We start from the raw sequence: 17,377 nt of genomic DNA on the forward strand, positions 1-17,377 counted from the left end.
GATACAATATTAGCAGTGAAGGTCCAAAGAGTCTGTTTCATGATATAGGAATAACTCTGAGACATATTATTTTTAAAAAAAATATTGATTGGGTTCTTGGAGGTATAATGAAATTCCAAAACTGCAGAGGACCTAGATAAGCCCTGCTGTGGTTTAAAACGTAACAGAAACTGTGACTGAGCAGCAATAATGAATAGGGAATTGAAAAGAATAAAACAAAGCAACTCTGTGCAGTTGTCCTTCAGACTGACCTGCTAATCCCCGGCGCTGTGCGTTGTTCAATCAATCGCACCAGAATTTATGGCCACATCAGGGATCTTCTGCTGCCCTTCGGTGGCTTAGCACTTAGAGGTGAAGTGCCAGTCTTGTAGCAGGTCACTGCAATAAAGAAGCTGTTCAGAGGGCCACTCTTCTCACAATGGAAGTACAAGACTGCTCATTGTGACTGTGCTATATGACCTCTTTGGGAGGGAAGCCATTGAAAATGGAAAGATATCTGATAAAAATAAGATTCATTGCTGCAGACATGAGTAATATGCCTTAATATGTATTGGATTCTTCAGTACCCTATTCTATAGGAATAGCCCAGATTTTAATGCCCTGTCCCTCAGTCTGAAAGGGACTGAAGCTGGTTTTATAAATTAGTCTTCAAGTTTTTAATTGAGGGCGGGGAAGCACACTCTTAACAAACTTAATATGACTCCAAGATAAATCATGTACACAGTTTGAAGTCAAGGATCCAGTGCTTGTCAGTTCTCATTCATTAGGGTCTTACACTAAGGTACTTGGGTAATAGGTATTCATGGGATTGCTGATTTCTGTGTGCTCACCACTGGATTTCAGAATTTGGTTTAATATTGAATTATTTCTATTGCTGAGTAGAAATAAAATCTATTTTCTAACTTTTTTCATTTTGGGTAGCAAGTTACCCAAAGACACAATGAGGGTTTTTCCGGGGTGCAATGAGTTATACTGTACCTGGGTGCCCGGGAGGAAATGTATAGTAGGGGTGCCCTGTGCAGAAAAGTTTGAAAAAATAGTCTTAGAGAATTTGTCTACCATTTCCTCCCTAACATACACTTATACTTTGGGGAGGCTGATGAGAATGTGTCACAGTTTGCTATAAATTAGGATCCTGATATTAATTGGGCATAACTTTTTGCCTGATATTACTAAATCAAATCCTTTTTTGTACCCAGGGTGAATCCTGCAATAGGACTTCATGTTGGTCGTTGTCCTTGTATTCTTAATACAAATGTTGTTTAGCCTCTAAAATGAAGAAAGCCCATTAACTTCGTAGAAGCTTCCACTTACAGTGAGGGCTGAAAATCTCATTGATATTCAGGTAGCGAATGTGCACATTGCAGGCGGTGTCCTATTCCCAATCCCCATCAATGTATTTTGTTTTTTGAAAGCCCCTATCTGGAATTTACTGGGAAGGGTCAGTAAGTTAGCAATCTCTCTGGTTAAGAAAATATTATCAGTTTTTGGCTCTGCTGACCTAACTACAGATTACTTATCTTTGCACAGGAGAAAAAGCACCCAAAAAAGCATTAAACATGCCAATAAGTGGAAGACTTACCATTTTATACAAGCCAGAGTTTTCAATAAAAATAAGTCTTAGCTTTCTCAAGCTCAATCTCTATGAAAGTAAGTTTCCAACTAGTTCAGTTTGTTAGTGTATTGGTCACTTACCATGCAAGAGAATCCCATATTCAATACCTAGTCTGTGTTGAGTCAGCTAGATTCAGCTGAGGTGCTCCCGAGAAACAAAAAGAGTGAAAATGTCAGCCAGGGGCATTTTGTTTTTAATTATTAGCCTGCCTCAGTTGATAGGACTCTTTTTAATGAGTTATGGGTTCAAGGTGAAGGATGTAAGTGCTTAAGAAATAGGATCAGAAGTAAATTGTTTTTGGCCCCTTGAGCCTGCTCTGACATTCAAAAAGATCATGGCTGATCTGAGCATGGCCTTAGCTCCATTTTACAGACTGCTCCAATTCCAGAATTTGGATAGAATTATGTAGAATTTCCCACATCAAACCAGATCATTCAGCTCATCCAGTTCCCACTGTTTATCCTCCATGAGTGGTGATCTCAATCCTATTCTCTGTTCCCATTTCCCTATATCCCCCAACCTTCAACCACCTATCCAGCAACTTCTTAAAAATGGACATGGCCTGTCATTAACTCTGCTAGCTCACTCTGCAACCTCATGATTCTCTATGGGGAAAGAAATCTTCCCCTGTCCTAAACCTCTTGCATTTAACCTTATCTCTATATTCCCTGTTCTACACTTCTCAACTGAAACAGTCTGTTTCTATCTAATCTGTCCCATTCTTTCATAATGTTGAACACCTCAATTAGATCACCCCTCTATCTAATCTGTACAAAAGCAAACGCTGGAAATCTGAAATAAAAACCAAGAATGATTAAAATGCTCAGCTGGTTGGGCAACATCTGTGGTGAGAAGCAGAGTTAATATTTTAGCCTGATGACCTTTATCTCCACAGATGTTGCCAGACGTGCTGAGCATTTCCAGCATTTTCTGTTTTCATTTTGTAATCCCCTCTGTTCTAACAAAAAGCAGGCAATATTTCAAATGTTTCCTCATTGTTTCAAACCAGGCAGCATTCTACAGGTTGAGTATCCTTTCTCAAAACCCTCAGTGCCGATTGCATTTTGAATTCTGGATAATTTTGGTTTTCGGATCCCGCGTATAATTTCGGATTTCCCGCAATAGCATAAGTCAAGGCTAGTTACAGTCTAAAATAAATAAAATGGCTAGTAAAGTGAGATGTATCACTGAATAATAAATATAGGATACCTGGAATAAGTTTCTTTTTGACATGTTCACAAAAATCGCAAGGTCAACAGTGCAGACAAACAACTAGACTTCCCGCACCAAAGATTGATGAGGTTCAAAAAAAGTGTGGCTTTTGGATGTGTCCGGTTTTCAGATTTACGGATAAAGGATATTCAACCTGTGATGAATCGGCACTGTACCATCTCTATTCCCTTGACGTCCTTTCTAAAATCTGAATCCCAGAACTGAACTTGTTAATCCAACTGTGGACTTAAAGGATCACCAATATTGTTCTACTTTCATGTTCCATTTAAGGTATAATCATTACTTCTATTTCTTTAACCAAAATGTACCACCTCACACTTGCTGACATTGAATTCCATCTGCCACTTTTTGTGCAGTTCACCATTTTATCAATATCCATTTGGAGCTTCTTTTGATTTATTTATCATGCTTCTTGTTTTAGTATTGCCTGGAAATTTGAGCATTGCTTCCTCTGGCCCTGTGTCCAAGTAATTGACATTCAGATTGGACAGAAGCGGTGGCAGAACAGAATGATGCAGAACACATTTACCCTCCCCTAATACTCTTGGAAACTGTCCTTTACTTCTACCCTCTTTTCTATCTTCTGGCCAGCTTTTAATTCTGATTTGGTACGCTCCCCTTATTTCCGTACCTCTTATTTTTCTCCAGTAGTCTTGTGTGCGGCCTTGTCAAAGGCTTTCTGAAAATCCATGACCATTGCATTCCCCCACCTGCCATATCTGTTACCACCTACAGGAGCTCTCCCTTTCTGAAATCCATGTTGATTGCCTCTCAATTTTCTTATGAATTAGATATTTAGTCATTTAATCTTTAACTGAGCTCCTTGAGCTCATAATCAAAGTCAAATTTCAGCACGATATGGAGGGAATGTTACATTGTAAATTAATTGTCTCAGATGTGATGTTACACTGAGCTTTGATGCTTTGATCCATCTATTCCAGTGATTCAAACAATGTGAAAGATTCCATATATTTATTTAGAAGATGAACGGGGTTGGGCGGGGGGGGGGTTCTCCCTGGTGTGCTGGCCAATGTTTATCCCTCAATCATCATTGGTGAAACAAATAATCTAGTCATTTATCTCATTGCTGTTTGTGGAAACAAATTGTCCTCAGCATTTCCTACATTACAACACTCAGTGCACCACAAAAGTACTTCATTAGCTGTAAAGTGCTAGTTGTAAAAGGTGCTATATAAATGCAATTCTTTATATTCATCCTTTACCATTTTCTTTCTCCTGCTGGAAAGTTGGGGTGAAGATAGCACCTGGATCAACACTTTATTCTGTTGCCTGACTCCCCTAACACTGGTTATCTGCATGTGTCCCAGATGCTACCTGAAGCCATGGAATGGCATGCAGGGTCGGGGGAGGTCAGTCCTTTAAAGTTACAGTAGTGACAACGGAACTGGTTGGTTCCACTAACCTGTACAGGAAATTTAGCAGATTATTATAACCACAGGTCCTTTTTGTGGAATATATTCCCATCTCAGCCACTGACAGAGCAGACTGACAATCTCACTGCTCGGCATCTGGAAGACATAATGAATAATTAGGGCTACAGTAATGTTTCATACAGTTAAAAACATTGTAGAACTGGATTCAGTTTATTTCACTCAGTGTATAGTGATTATGTCCATTGATGATTGCCTTCAACATATTTTGAGGGGGTGCCATGGTTAATTGCTTAAATCCCCCTGAGCCACTAACACTGAGTCATTAGCAGATCAAACCATTTTGAAGTCATTCTTAGAATTGTGCACTGGCTATTAAAAACTATTTCATAATATCACGGCAGTTATTCTAGGAATGCTGGCTTTTATTAGATGTTATGGCTGGCTGGTGTGCACTGACTCGGTTTAACCTGTAGTATAAGCTGGGCATTGCTTTCTTACTTTTCAGCTTTCTTGCTTCTATTTTTTTTGAACAATTTATCATCATTGTGACAGGGTGGGGGAGGGGTGTATCTGTCAGCCTTGCCTGACTTGTGCCAACTGTTCTTTTCCACTGGAGCCTAGTAGGGCAGCAGTGAGTGGCACAAAGACCAGAAGGTTGCCAGCTGGAGCTTTCTAGGCAGGAACATGATCATCTGTGCTTGGATACCAAAGAAACAGCGTGTCCTTTCACATGGGACTTCAATAGTCGAGAAAAGCTGTTCTTGTAAAGAAGGGGATTGTGATACAAGACCTGGGTCTTCATCTCAGCTATTTATAATATTATATATAAGCCAGGCAGTAAAAATTTGGATTTTTTTTTTGGTTCGTAGTGAATTTTTAAAAATCTATCACTGAGTCTTGCAGGGATACTTGCTCCAAAGAGACCAGTTGTCTTGCCGTACCTCAGCAAAGTGGCTAATCTTCATGAGTGGACTGAATGCTCAGTCTTTAAAGACTTTTTAAACCATGGGAAGCATCTCAGTCAAGTCTGATTGTGGCCTCAGCTGTCCAGTACCAGTGATTGTGGTGAGAGTCTTCAACGATTTCTTACAGTTCTAGTCCAGGGGGCACAAAGTCGATTGCATCATCTTTTTCCACCACTAGTGCCGAGACCAGTTAACTGAAAACAGACCAAACCTGGGACCCTCCTGAATGTATGATGTACCAGAATCTTGATATGGAGGGTGTAGGAGGACCACTTTTAACAGCAAAGTGTAAAAGAAGTAGAGATGAACCCAGTGGATTCATTAATGTCATCAGGAAGGTCTTGAAGAATTGAGTTAAAACTATTGAAGCTATCTGGTGAAACATAAAATACCTCAACAACATTAAAGGTCCAACACATTTCTCTTATTTGTTCTAATATTTACAGAGAATACTTTAGAGAATGGTATATGGGACAAAGTCATGCCTTGTAGATGGATGCTCAGCTGATTAAATGGTTACAATTGATATGAATGCATTTGGTTTTACAAGAATGTGGCTGTTTGGAGCTGCAGTATTGTATTTTACCAGGTTATAACTTAACTAGAGGTTGTGCTGCATATAAACAATATAAGAGGATGGCCGATCAATGATTCAGGATGAAAAGGGAAGATGTATTGGACACTGGTCTTTCACAAGTGGGATCAGGGTCTACCTTCAGCCCAGATACATATGAGAGTTGACTCTTGTTAGATTCTGGGCTCTGTGTGTTACCAGTATGAGCACTCTATTCAGCTCCAAATATAAAGGAGAAGAAAAACCCAATTCAGAAGAGTTGAGGTTGAGATCTAAAGTTGCAGGTGGAAAAGTAAATGTACCATGGTGTAAATTCAGCCTTCTGGAACTGTCAATAGCATGTGCTGCCTGAGTGGCTAAGACACATAGAATATTATAATTGAAGGGCTGATGAATAACACTTGCTTCAGTCAGTATTTTAGAGAGCTGTTGTGCATTTTTAGTTCCTAATTTTATCATTGCTACTTGACAGGTGCCACAGACAGCTGCAATGAAATGTTGTGGGAATGCAATAGAAGTATTCTACTGGCACTGTATCACCAACTGTGGTCATCGACGTGCATCTTATTTGGTTCCTGTCTGCACAATATGAAGTACTGGGGGGTATAGAGGCAGAGGAGAGTGCGTTGAGCGAATCATTCAGTAAAGATGTGGTATAGCGGGGTGGGGCAGGGGTCTCATGTTCAACAGTCTGTAAATTACAATTTCAAAATAGCTATATGCTCCTGTACCAAAATACTGTACATAAACACTACCTGTTTTTAATTGTCCCTTCAACATATGTTTAAAAAGTTGCAATGGCAACTCAAGGAGTGTAGGGTTGAATCTAATACCCATTATGCTTACCAAGCTCAGTCCAATTGGGGAAGGAGGGACTGAATGTAAAATTGATAGATTTTTGTTTGGCCCTTGCATTCAAGGTTACAGGAGCAAGTCGGGTAGATTGAGTTGTTACAGATCAGCCATTATGTAATCGAATGACGGAACAGACTCCAGGCATTCCTGTTCCTAGGTTGCTTATAGCCAGACAAAGGAGAGAAAATGACGACCCTGGGCTCTTTTCGAGTACCTCATTGTATGAGGCCCTAAAAGTTGCTCCCTTGCCTGTTCACTTGTCTGGAAAGTGATGCGTGGGAAACGGAGATCTCAAAGTAGGGGGGAAATTGTCTGTTTTCAAAAACTGCAAACCAAAAAATCTAAACTAATCCAGTTTTTAAACTTTTGAAGTATCAACAGTCTGTGTGTGGCTGGCCGCTGGTGAGAAAATAAAGGTTCAAACCCTCTCTGAGGAACATCCCATTTTCCTTTTACAGGGGGAACGTTTTGAAATGATTTTTTAAAAATCCTTTGAAATACTTGCCATCCAAAAGAGACAGAAAAGAAGCTTCCATCAGAGATTTCGGTCAAGTAGTCCAGGGACTACCTTCTCCCATTGGCTCAAGCGGCTGGAATATTCTAGAAGAGTGTTGGACCCATGTCCTCATTGGACAAGATGTAGCAGCTGGTTGGAACCAGTGGGCAAGAAGCACCTGTATTAGATTCATGCCAACTCCCCACCCTGTAGTGGGACCCTCTACCTCGACAGAAAGTACCAACAGCCTATTCCAGGCATGTTATGGAGAATCAGCTGCACTTTCAGAGCTGCCAATAAATATTCCAAAATCAGAAGATGCACATGACAATTTGCCTTGGATAACATTGATCAATTCCTATAGTTTGTTCTTTTTGTATTCATTCATGGATTGTGGGCTTCGCTGGCTATACCAGTATTTATTGCCCATTCCTAATTGTCCTTGAGAAGATGGTGGTGAACTGCCATCTTGAACCGCTGCAGTCCATGTAGTGTAGGTACACCTACAGTGCTGTTAGAGAGGGAATTACAGGATTTTGAACCAGCGACAATGAAAAAAGTGATTTTTTTTCCAAGTCAGGATGGTGAGTGGCTTGGAAGGGAAATTCCAGGTGGTGATATTCCCATGTGTCCTCTGCCCTTGTCCTTCTAGATGATAGTGGTCATTAGTTTTGGAGGTGCTGTCTAAGGAGGATTGGTGATTTCCTGCAGTGCACCATGCAGATGGTACACACTGCTGCTACTGTGCATCGGTGGTGGAGGAAGCGAATGTTTGTGGATGTGGTGCCAATCAAGTGGGCTGCTTTCTCCTGCATGGTGTCAAGCTTCTTGAGTGTTGTTGGAGCTGTGTTCATCCAGGCAAGTGGAGAATATTCCATCACAGGCCTGACTTGTGCCTTGTAGATGGTGGACAGGCTTTGGGGAATCAGGAGGAGAGTTACTCATCGCACGATTCCTAGTCTCTGACCTGATCTTGTAGCCACAGTGTTTATATGGCTGACCCAGTTCAGTTTCTGGTCAATCATAACCCCCAGGATGTTGTTAATGGAGGATTCAGTGATGGTAATGTCATTGAATGTCAGGAGTTAGATTTTCTTGCTGGAGATGGTCATTGCCTGGCACTTGTGTGGTTTGGTTACTTGCCACCTGTCAAGCCCAAGCCTGGGTATTATTCAGGTCTTGCTGCATTTGGACATGGACTGCTTCAGTATCTGAGGAGTCATGAATGGTGCTGAACATTGTGCAATCATCAGCAAACATCCCCACTTCTGACCTTTTGATGGAAGGAAAATCATTAATGAAGCAGCTGAAGATGGTTGGGCCTAGGACACTAACCTGAGGAACCCCTGCAGTGATGCCTGGAGCTGGGATGATTGATTTCCAACAACCACAGCCATCTTCTTTCGTGCTATGTATGACTCCAACCAGCAGAGAGTTTCCCCCTGATTCCCACTGATTCCAGTTTTGCTAGGGCTCCTTGATGCCACACTCTATCAAATGCTGCATCAAATGATGTCAAGGGCATCACTCCCACCTCACCTCTGGAGTTCAGCTCTTTTGTCCATGTTTGAATGAAGGCTGTAATGAGATCAGGAGCTGAGTGGCCCTGGCAGAACTCAAACTGAGCATTAGTGAACATGTTATTGTTAAGCAAATGCTGCTTGGTAGCCCTGTTGATGAATCCTTCCATCACTTTATGGAGAGTAGACTGATGGGCGATAATTGACCGGGTTGAATTTGTCCTGCTTTTTGTGGATGGGACATACTTGGGCAATTTTCCACATTGCCGGGTAGATGCCAGTGTTGTAGCTGTACTGGAACAGCTTGGCTAGGAGCGCGGCAAGTACGGACCACAGGTGTCTCGTCGTATTGTCGGAATTTTATCAGGGCCCGTAGCCTCTGCAGTATCCAGTGCCTTCAGCCATTTCTTGATATCACATGGAGTGAATCAAATTAGCTGAGGACTGGCATCTATGATGCTGGGGACCTCCGGAGGAGGCCGAGATGAATCATCGACCTGGCATTTCTGACTGAGGATTGTTACAAATGTTTCAGCGTTATCTTTTTCACTAATGTGCTGGGCTCCTCCATCGTTGAGGATGGGGATATTTGCGGAGCCTCTTCCTCCAGTGAGTTGTTTAATTGTCCACCACCATTCACGACTGGATGTGGCAGGATTGCAGAGCTTAGATCTGAGCTGTTGGTTGTGGGATCACTTGGCTCTGTCTATCAGTTGCTGCTTATGCTGGCATATGTTGTACCTTCACCAGGTTGACACCTCATTTTTAGGTATGCCTGGTGCTCCTTCTGGCATGCAAAGGACATGGTATAGTGGTAATGATGCTGGACTAGTAATCCAGAGATCCAGATTAATGCTATAGGGACAAGGGTTCAAATCTCATGGCAACTGGTAGAATTTGAATTGAGTTAATAAATCTGGATAGTGACCATGAAACTATCATCAATTGTCATTAAAAACCCATCTGGTTCACTAATTCCCTTTAGGGATGGAAATCTGCTGTCCTTACCTGGACTGGCCTACATGTGACTCCAGACACAGCAATGTGGTTGACTCTTAACTGCCCTATGAAAAGACCTAGCAAGGCCAGTTGAAGGGCAATTTTGGATGGGCAACAAATGCTGGTCTTGCCAGCGATGCCCACATCCCATGAAAGAATTTTTAAAAATGCCCTCCTGGCTTGGTGGTAATGGTAGAGTTGGGGATATGCTGGGCCATGAGGTTACTGATTGTGATTAAGTACAATTCTGCTGCTGCTGATGGCCCACAGTGCCTCAAGGTTGCTAGATCTGTTCGAAATCTATCCCATTTAGCATGGTGGTAGTGGCCCACAACACGATGGAGGATATTTTTAATGTGAAGATGGGACTTCATCTCCATAAGGTCACTCCTACCGATGTTGTCATGAACTGATGCACCTGCGGCAGGCAGGTTGGTGAGGATGAGATCAAGTATGTGCTCCTGTTGTTTCCCTCACCACCTGCCACAGACCCAGTGTAGCAGCTATGTCCTTTAGGGCTCGGTCAGTAGTGGTTCTAGCAGGCCACTCTTTGTGATAGACATTGAAGTCCCCCAACCAGAGTATATGATAATCAGCAGGAGATTTTCTTTCCCATATTTGACCTGATGCCATGAGACTTCATGATCTCCAGAGTCGATGTTGAGGATTCCCAAGGCAACTCGCTCCCGACTGTATACCACTGTGCCACCACCTCTGCTCTCTCTGTCCTGCCGATGGGACCAGACATACCCAGGGATGATGATGGTGGAGTCTGGGACATTACCTGTGAGATACGATTCCGTGAGGATGACTATGTCCAGCTGTTGCTTGACTAGTCTGTAAGACAGCTCTCCCATTTTTGGCACTAGACCCCAGATGTTTGCAGGGTCAATAGGGCTGGGTTTGGCATTGTGGTTTCTGGTGCCTGGGTCAATGCTCGGAGGTTCGGTGGTTCCATTCCTTTTAAACCTTTCAGTGGATTGATACAACTGAGTGGCTGAGGGCAGTTAAGAGTCAACCACATTGTTGTGGGCCTGGAGTCACATGTAGTCCAGGTGAGTACAGCAGATTTACTTCCCTAAAGGGCATTTGTGGTTCCATGGTGGTTTCATGATCATTATTAGACTTTTAATTCCAGATTTTTATTGGATTCAATTGTCGTCTGCCACAGTGGGATTTGAACCCAGAGCATTACTCTGGGTCTCTGGATTACTAGTTCAGCGACAATACCAGTGCCTCCCCTTTGCTAGCCATTACCAAGTTTCAAAAAGTTAATGAGAATTGGTACCATGCCAAAATGGTGGGTTTTTAAATGTGAACCAGCGGCAGTCCTGAATTACTTTGATACATCGTTGCTTCTCCTCACCTAATGTATTTTTCCATGCAGCAGAATTCACAACACTACGTGATCCCAAATCAACAGGTTAAATCAATGTGTTCATACAGATCATAGATAGAGTTTCAGCAGAGATTCTTTGATGAACTTTGGAAGAGCTGTGCAGCAATCTCACGAAGGCTGATTTCCTTGCAACATCTCACCCATTGGGAACTTGTGTGTGCACTTAGCAGGCTGAAAGCAGTTGTAGCACACTGTTGATATCCTGATATCTAAATGGCAGAGCTATGTGTCAGCCTTGACTCAGTGGTGGCTCTGTTGCCCGTGATTCAGAAGGCTGTGAGTTCATCCCCCATGCAGAGACCTGACAGGATAATCTAGGCTTGCACTGTTGGAAATGCTGAATTTTTTGAAATTAATTTGAAGCCCTGTCAGGTAGACATAAAAGATCCCATGTTATTATTTGACGAAGAGCGGGGGAGTTCTCCTCGTGTCCTGATCAATTCTGATCCCTCAATCAACATCACTGAGAAATAGACAATCATTTTTACCTTGTTGCTGTTTATGGGACCTTACTGTGAGTAAAGTGGCTGTCATATATACTTCCATTACAACACTGATGAGACTGTACTGGCTGGGCAGCATTTTGGGAAATTGAGGATGTAAAAGGTGCTATATAAATACAAGTTTCATTTGTTCATTCCTTCCGTCAGAGACCACGGATTGAACCTGTGGCCTTCCTGTACAAGTACTTCAGAACTTTACTTTTTTAATCATATGGAACTTTTTCAGCATCTATTATTAATGGGTTACTGTTACATTGGCAGGAAAATATCATGATCCTAGATCAGTGGTGTCCAAGCAATAGCCTGTGGGCTATTTGGGCCTATGAAGTCTGAAAGCCCAAACCTTGGGGTAAAGGCAATTCAATCCTATTCATATCTCCATTTTTCTCTTGCTGGCTCATTCTGTTTTAATTTAGTGGATCTGGTGATTTTTAAATTATAGCACTGAATCTATCTGTTAGCATCAGTACGTGGAGATTCATGAAGATTTATGGCAGTTTGAATTTGATCTAAATTTGATTTAAACTTGACTTGTGATCCATAGGGCTCCCTGCCGTGCATGTGAACAGCCAACAAAATCTTAAAGCTTGGACAATCCTGTTTCAGATCTTTGGGGATGGGAAGATTCCTGCTCTTCCAACTTTTATCATTCTCACAGTTCCTAGAACGGAAAGGGCTGGTATTCCTACAGCACTGGCAATAACCTCAAGGCATCCCAAAGTGCTTTATGGCTAATTAAGTAATTTTTGCAGAGTGGCCACTGATGTAATGTAGGAAATATAGAAGCCAATTTGCACACAGCAAGTTCCCACAAAGAGCAATGCAGTAATGACCAGATAAGTTGCCTGGTGATGTTGGTTGAAGGATAAATACTAACTAGGACATCAGGGCGAACTACCTAGCTCTTTGTTGAAATAGCATGGTGGGATCTTTAACATCCACCTGGGAGAGCAGACAGAGCCACGATTTAACACTTCATTGGAAAAGGCAGCATCTCTGACAGTGCAATACTGGAGTGTCAGCCTCGATTGTATGCTCTACTCTCTGAGTGGGACTTGAACTCACAACCTTGTGACTGAGATGAGAGTGCAGCCATGAGCCACTTCTAATGCTATAAAGGTAGAAGTCAAATGTCCTCATTTTCACAGGTTTACTGAACATACAACAGATGCTAAAATAATTGGAAAAATAACCTAATCCACTGTTTAACGTCTAGCTTCATTCGAAAATAATTTATGTAGGCCTTTAGTCTTCCCACACAAAACCAAAAATAACTGTGTGGCTGGGTTTGCCTGTGTTACTGAGGACCTGGTATTCACATGGGAGATGTATTTGAAGTACGTTGTTTGTGGGTCCACTTAAGCGAGTCCAGCTGCTGGCACTGCACATCAGAAAATGGAAACTGCAGTCAAAAGGTCAATATTTAATGATTAGCGACTGTAAAGCTTACAACTTCACTAATTTAACGGCTGACTTATTAACCCTGAGAGATGCATTGAGCAATTTCCAGTCCTGGGTCTAAATACATATTGTGTTGACAAATTAGCATGAGGACACCTGTGAAAGCTTTTAAAAGCCTATTGTTTGCAACTGTGCAACTGGGTGGTAGGGAAGCTTTCCTTCACAGCTGAGATCTAGAGAGAATAGCAGCTGAAACATGATCTTGTTTTGGGCATGTTAACACATCCTTCTAGTACAGTGCATCATCTGTTGCTCCATTACTGTGTGTAGTTGTGGGACATTTCTGTTGCTGTGTAGAATGCATTACTGTGTGTGTGATGCATTTCTGTGCATTGTTATGTAACAATGCCTCACATTCCTGTCACAGTCTATAGCTGATTCTTACATCCAATAACACATTTCTATATTGTGAAGCATCTTCCTATATTATGCACTGAGAGGGTAGTGGTGTAACTGTTGGGATTAAATTTCACTTGCTAGATGACTCTTGAGTTGTGATATGCAAACTTGTGGGTGTGAAATTCCAGCGGTTTGATTGGGTGCGAACCTGGTGGGCTTATTAATGGGGAGGGTAGGTTGGTGGTGGGGATGGGGGGCAGTCCTGGGGTAAGGGGTGGTCTTGTGTGGAAGATGCATTAGAACTTGGAGAGGACACAAAGGTTTAAGTTCTGCTGGGAGCAATAGAGGGTTTTTAATGCACTTGCCATAATTTTGGATTTGTCTTTATTTAAGAAGCTCTAACATTCATCCGGAATTCTCCCCACGTGAGTGTTTCTGGGGACCTTTCCTCAAATGAAGGAGAAGGCTGCAAAATGCCCTGTAAGTGGTGGTGGCAGGGTGGGGTGGGATTCATTTACGATTTATTTATCAGATCCAGTAACTTTGGAAGCCAGGTTTATAATGCATCATCAGAGAAGACCCAGGCCTCCTGCAGATACCCAACCTCCAAGGTGTCTAAATCCAGAACATCATTCCCCACTAAACCCATGGAGTTATGTGTCATGGGAGTGTTGTGTTGTGTGGGCCACCTGCAGAAGTTTCTGGAGCTAAAGTACAGCTACATAAATGACAGGTCTGCACCAGTATGAAATTATGAATCCAAACCTCTGACATTTATACCCCAGGGTCCAGACAACCGCTGCACTTTTACTCTGCATTGTAGAGGGACCCCTTTGACGATAGTGCTGCAGAGGGTGAAATTCTAATCTGGCACCAGCCCGGCCATTTGTTAACACATGTTCAGCATCTTAGAAGTGCCTTCATACTGTTCTGGTCCTTCAAGTATTCATTTCTTCATGGCAAGACTCCTGAAATCATCATCTGTTATGCTGGCATAAATCATGAACTCAAATCATTTTTAGCACTGATGATAGATCAACTGAAGAGAGCTTAGGTTCAGCCCTTAAAGATAGAACCACTGTCACTGCTGTTCCAGTCAGTTTGTGGATATTTCTTGGAAGGTCTAAAGCCTCTTCACAACAAGATTCAACCTACACAAAGCAGGTTTTCTTCCAGTTGAGCTTTGCTGGACTGAAATTGCAGGAGGAGGAGTGTGCTCTTGAGGGATTAGCATGAACTGAGCCGTAATAAACTCACTGTAATCTTTGGTTCGGGAATTTCTTCGACTGGTAAAGCTTTTGTTTGTTCGTTCTGTTGTTGCAGTTTGATCTCAAGGATGTTACAGAGGGATCCGAAGAAACGGGCATCTCTGGAAGAGATTGAAGGCCATCCGTGGCTCCAAGGCATTGACCCATCACCAGCCAAGAAGCTGAGCCTGCCCCTCACGTCTTACAAAAGCCTCTCTGAGGAAGAGCATGAAATAATTATCCAGGCCATGGAATGTGGCAACATCGCACAAAGGGAGTTGATCCAAGAGTGAGTATTGTCAGTGCCTTTATTTCCTTGTGGGCATTCATTTGGAGGGGTCAGTGTTTATAACTGGTGAAACAGTTTAGAATGTATCTTTCCCACCCCAACAGGGAGGTGGTGACATAGTGGTATTGTCACTGGACTGGTAACCCAGAGACCCAGGGGACTTAGGTTCGAATTCTGGATGGTGGAATTTGAATTCGGTAAAAAATCTGCAATTAAAAGTTTAATGATGATCAGGAAACCATTGTCGATTGTTGTAAAAATTTATCTGGTTCACTAATGTCCTTTAGGGAAGGAAATCTGCCGTCCTTACCTGGTCTGGCTGACATGTGACTCCAGACCCACAGCAATGTGGTTGACTCTTTAAAAACTGCCCTCTGAACAAGGGCAATTAAGGATGGGCAATAAATGCTAGCCTAGCCAGTGATGCCCACATCCTGTGAATGAATTTTAAATAAGCCCTCTGGATATCTCCAATTCAACAAAGCCTATAACTGGGTTTACAAATAAATGTTTCTTCTGCCTATTGTTTAGACGTTTGAGTTTTTACTGTTCAAATTCGTGAGAGATACCCTTCTTAATTAAATCCTCGGCCATGATATCTGTCCAGTTGTATACCCTTCGCTCTTCTCACTGGAAAAGCCAGATGAGCAGATTCTTATGCTTCACAGGGAACTCTGCCAGTGGTTAGGTTTGTGTTGGCCTGCATGTTCTGGCAGGTTGGACTCTTGAGTTGCATTTAGCAGCCAGGTTGAATTCCGTGCAAACATACCTGTTGGAGAGAGACCAAATTACGTGGGTGGGGTGGGAGGGGAGGAGCTGCTGTTCAAAGCCTTGGATCTGATTGGAGCTCAGAGTCACTGAGTCATCCTCTTTCACTCAGCCTGCTTGCAGTATAATCAAATATTTTCTGTGATAGTGAGTGGTGTGCAGACTGGTTTGTCTTTGAATGCAGCATGAAGTTTTCCAGGACAAGGCTGGGAACCAGCATCCAGGGCAGTCAAACTGAGAGCTTTATAATGAGGTTGTCATGTTATTATTGAGAACAACCGACATATTTCTAAAGTAACCCCTAAAAGAAATTGTTCGTTCTGGTATTAGCAAAGCCTGGAGCTGATGGGTAGTTAAGCTAAATTTTCAGCAGATTTCTCTGCAAAGTGAAGAATGGGTATGAATCAACTTCTTAGGCAGAAGTTGCTCTTATTGATCCCCTGATTTTTATGAAATGGGAGGGGGGGGTGTGTGACAGAAGTAACTAAATATGAATAAACCTAATCACTTAAATGAGATATATACAACTGAGATATCCATAATTGGTTATAAAGGTAATGGGGGAAATGGGATATACCTGTTTCAGTGAGATTTGTGGAATGAAATGGTTAGATATTAAGGGTCATTGCCAGCTTCAGGTGGCCTTGAGATTGGTTGTATTTAAATGGATTCCTGCACTGGTTCTCAGTTATGTGTAAATTGCATTGCCATCTGTCTCTCTTCAGTCTACTGCAGGAGAGGTGAGAGTTTGAGTGCTTGCTGCTGCTTGAATTGTGATGATCTGGCATATGGCTGTGAATTGCATCAACCATTAGACCTCACTATTAGAAACAATAAGGGATTGATAATGTTGGACCATCTCTTGGGCCTTATTAGTGTCTGTAACATTAGTCGCACTTTACAGCTCTGTAACCAAGGACTCCTGATAGCTTCTCAGGATGATATCATTCCTTTTGGGAAGGAGAAAGCAAAGATTTATCTCAGTTTTATATAATTTATTTGCCGTCTTCCCCAGAAATCATGACCTTGTCACTTAATCTTTACTAGATATTGCACCATCAGTGAGGATGATATCATCGCTAATTTTAGCTCATGATGCCACCTGGTGCTTTCAGAGAGTACTGCAGGGTTAAGCTTAAGCAATTCCCAATGCTCTTCTCGTTCAACGATAGTAATGGTATTATATTCATGAAACACGTTTACAGCCTGAATTTCAGTGTAAATTGCATTGAAAAATGCATATAGACCAGGTATTCAGGTTTAAAAACATGTAACAGTTCACAACAAAAACAACAAATGTTGGAAAATCTCAGCAGGCCTAGCAGCATTTGTGGAGAGAGAAATCGAGTTAAGGTTTCAAGTCTGTATGACCCTACTTCAGAGCCCCACAAATTGTGTAATGCAACAGTTTAATTTTTACTGAATGTTCAAATTCATCAGATTAAGGGAAGTGCAGCATTTGTTGTTAGGTTAGTGGGTGGTGCTAATGTAGTGATTTAATATTGCCCACCTCAGCCTTGCCTCACTTCTGTATTCCGGCTTTTGCCACCTCCAGGTTCCACCATTCCAATGATCTCTTCACCAACCTCTAGTACTGCTTGCAGACTACCTCACACCAAACCCTAAGATATTTTGCCACCTAATTCCAAAGAGGAGCAAGTTCCAAATTTCAGAGAATTTTAAAAGTACTTTAATTAGCTGTGCTCATATTTGCAAAGTA

At 42.1% G+C, this 17,377-nt stretch overlaps 1 protein-coding gene across 1 annotated transcript in view; it reads left to right on the plus strand.

The window, feature by feature from the left end:
- snrkb (SNF related kinase b) overlaps window positions 1-17,377 on the plus strand; it is a 113,736-nt gene that overhangs the window by 91,263 nt on the left and 5,096 nt on the right. Inside the window, exon 4 of the mRNA XM_041192534.1 lies at window positions 14,677-14,889. Coding sequence (XP_041048468.1) covers window positions 14,677-14,889 — 213 coding nt within the window. The remainder of the gene's footprint in view (window positions 1-14,676; window positions 14,890-17,377) is intronic.

This window comes from Carcharodon carcharias, chromosome 7 (genome assembly GCF_017639515.1).
Source record: "Carcharodon carcharias isolate sCarCar2 chromosome 7, sCarCar2.pri, whole genome shotgun sequence".
NCBI lineage: Eukaryota > Metazoa > Chordata > Chondrichthyes > Lamniformes > Lamnidae > Carcharodon > Carcharodon carcharias.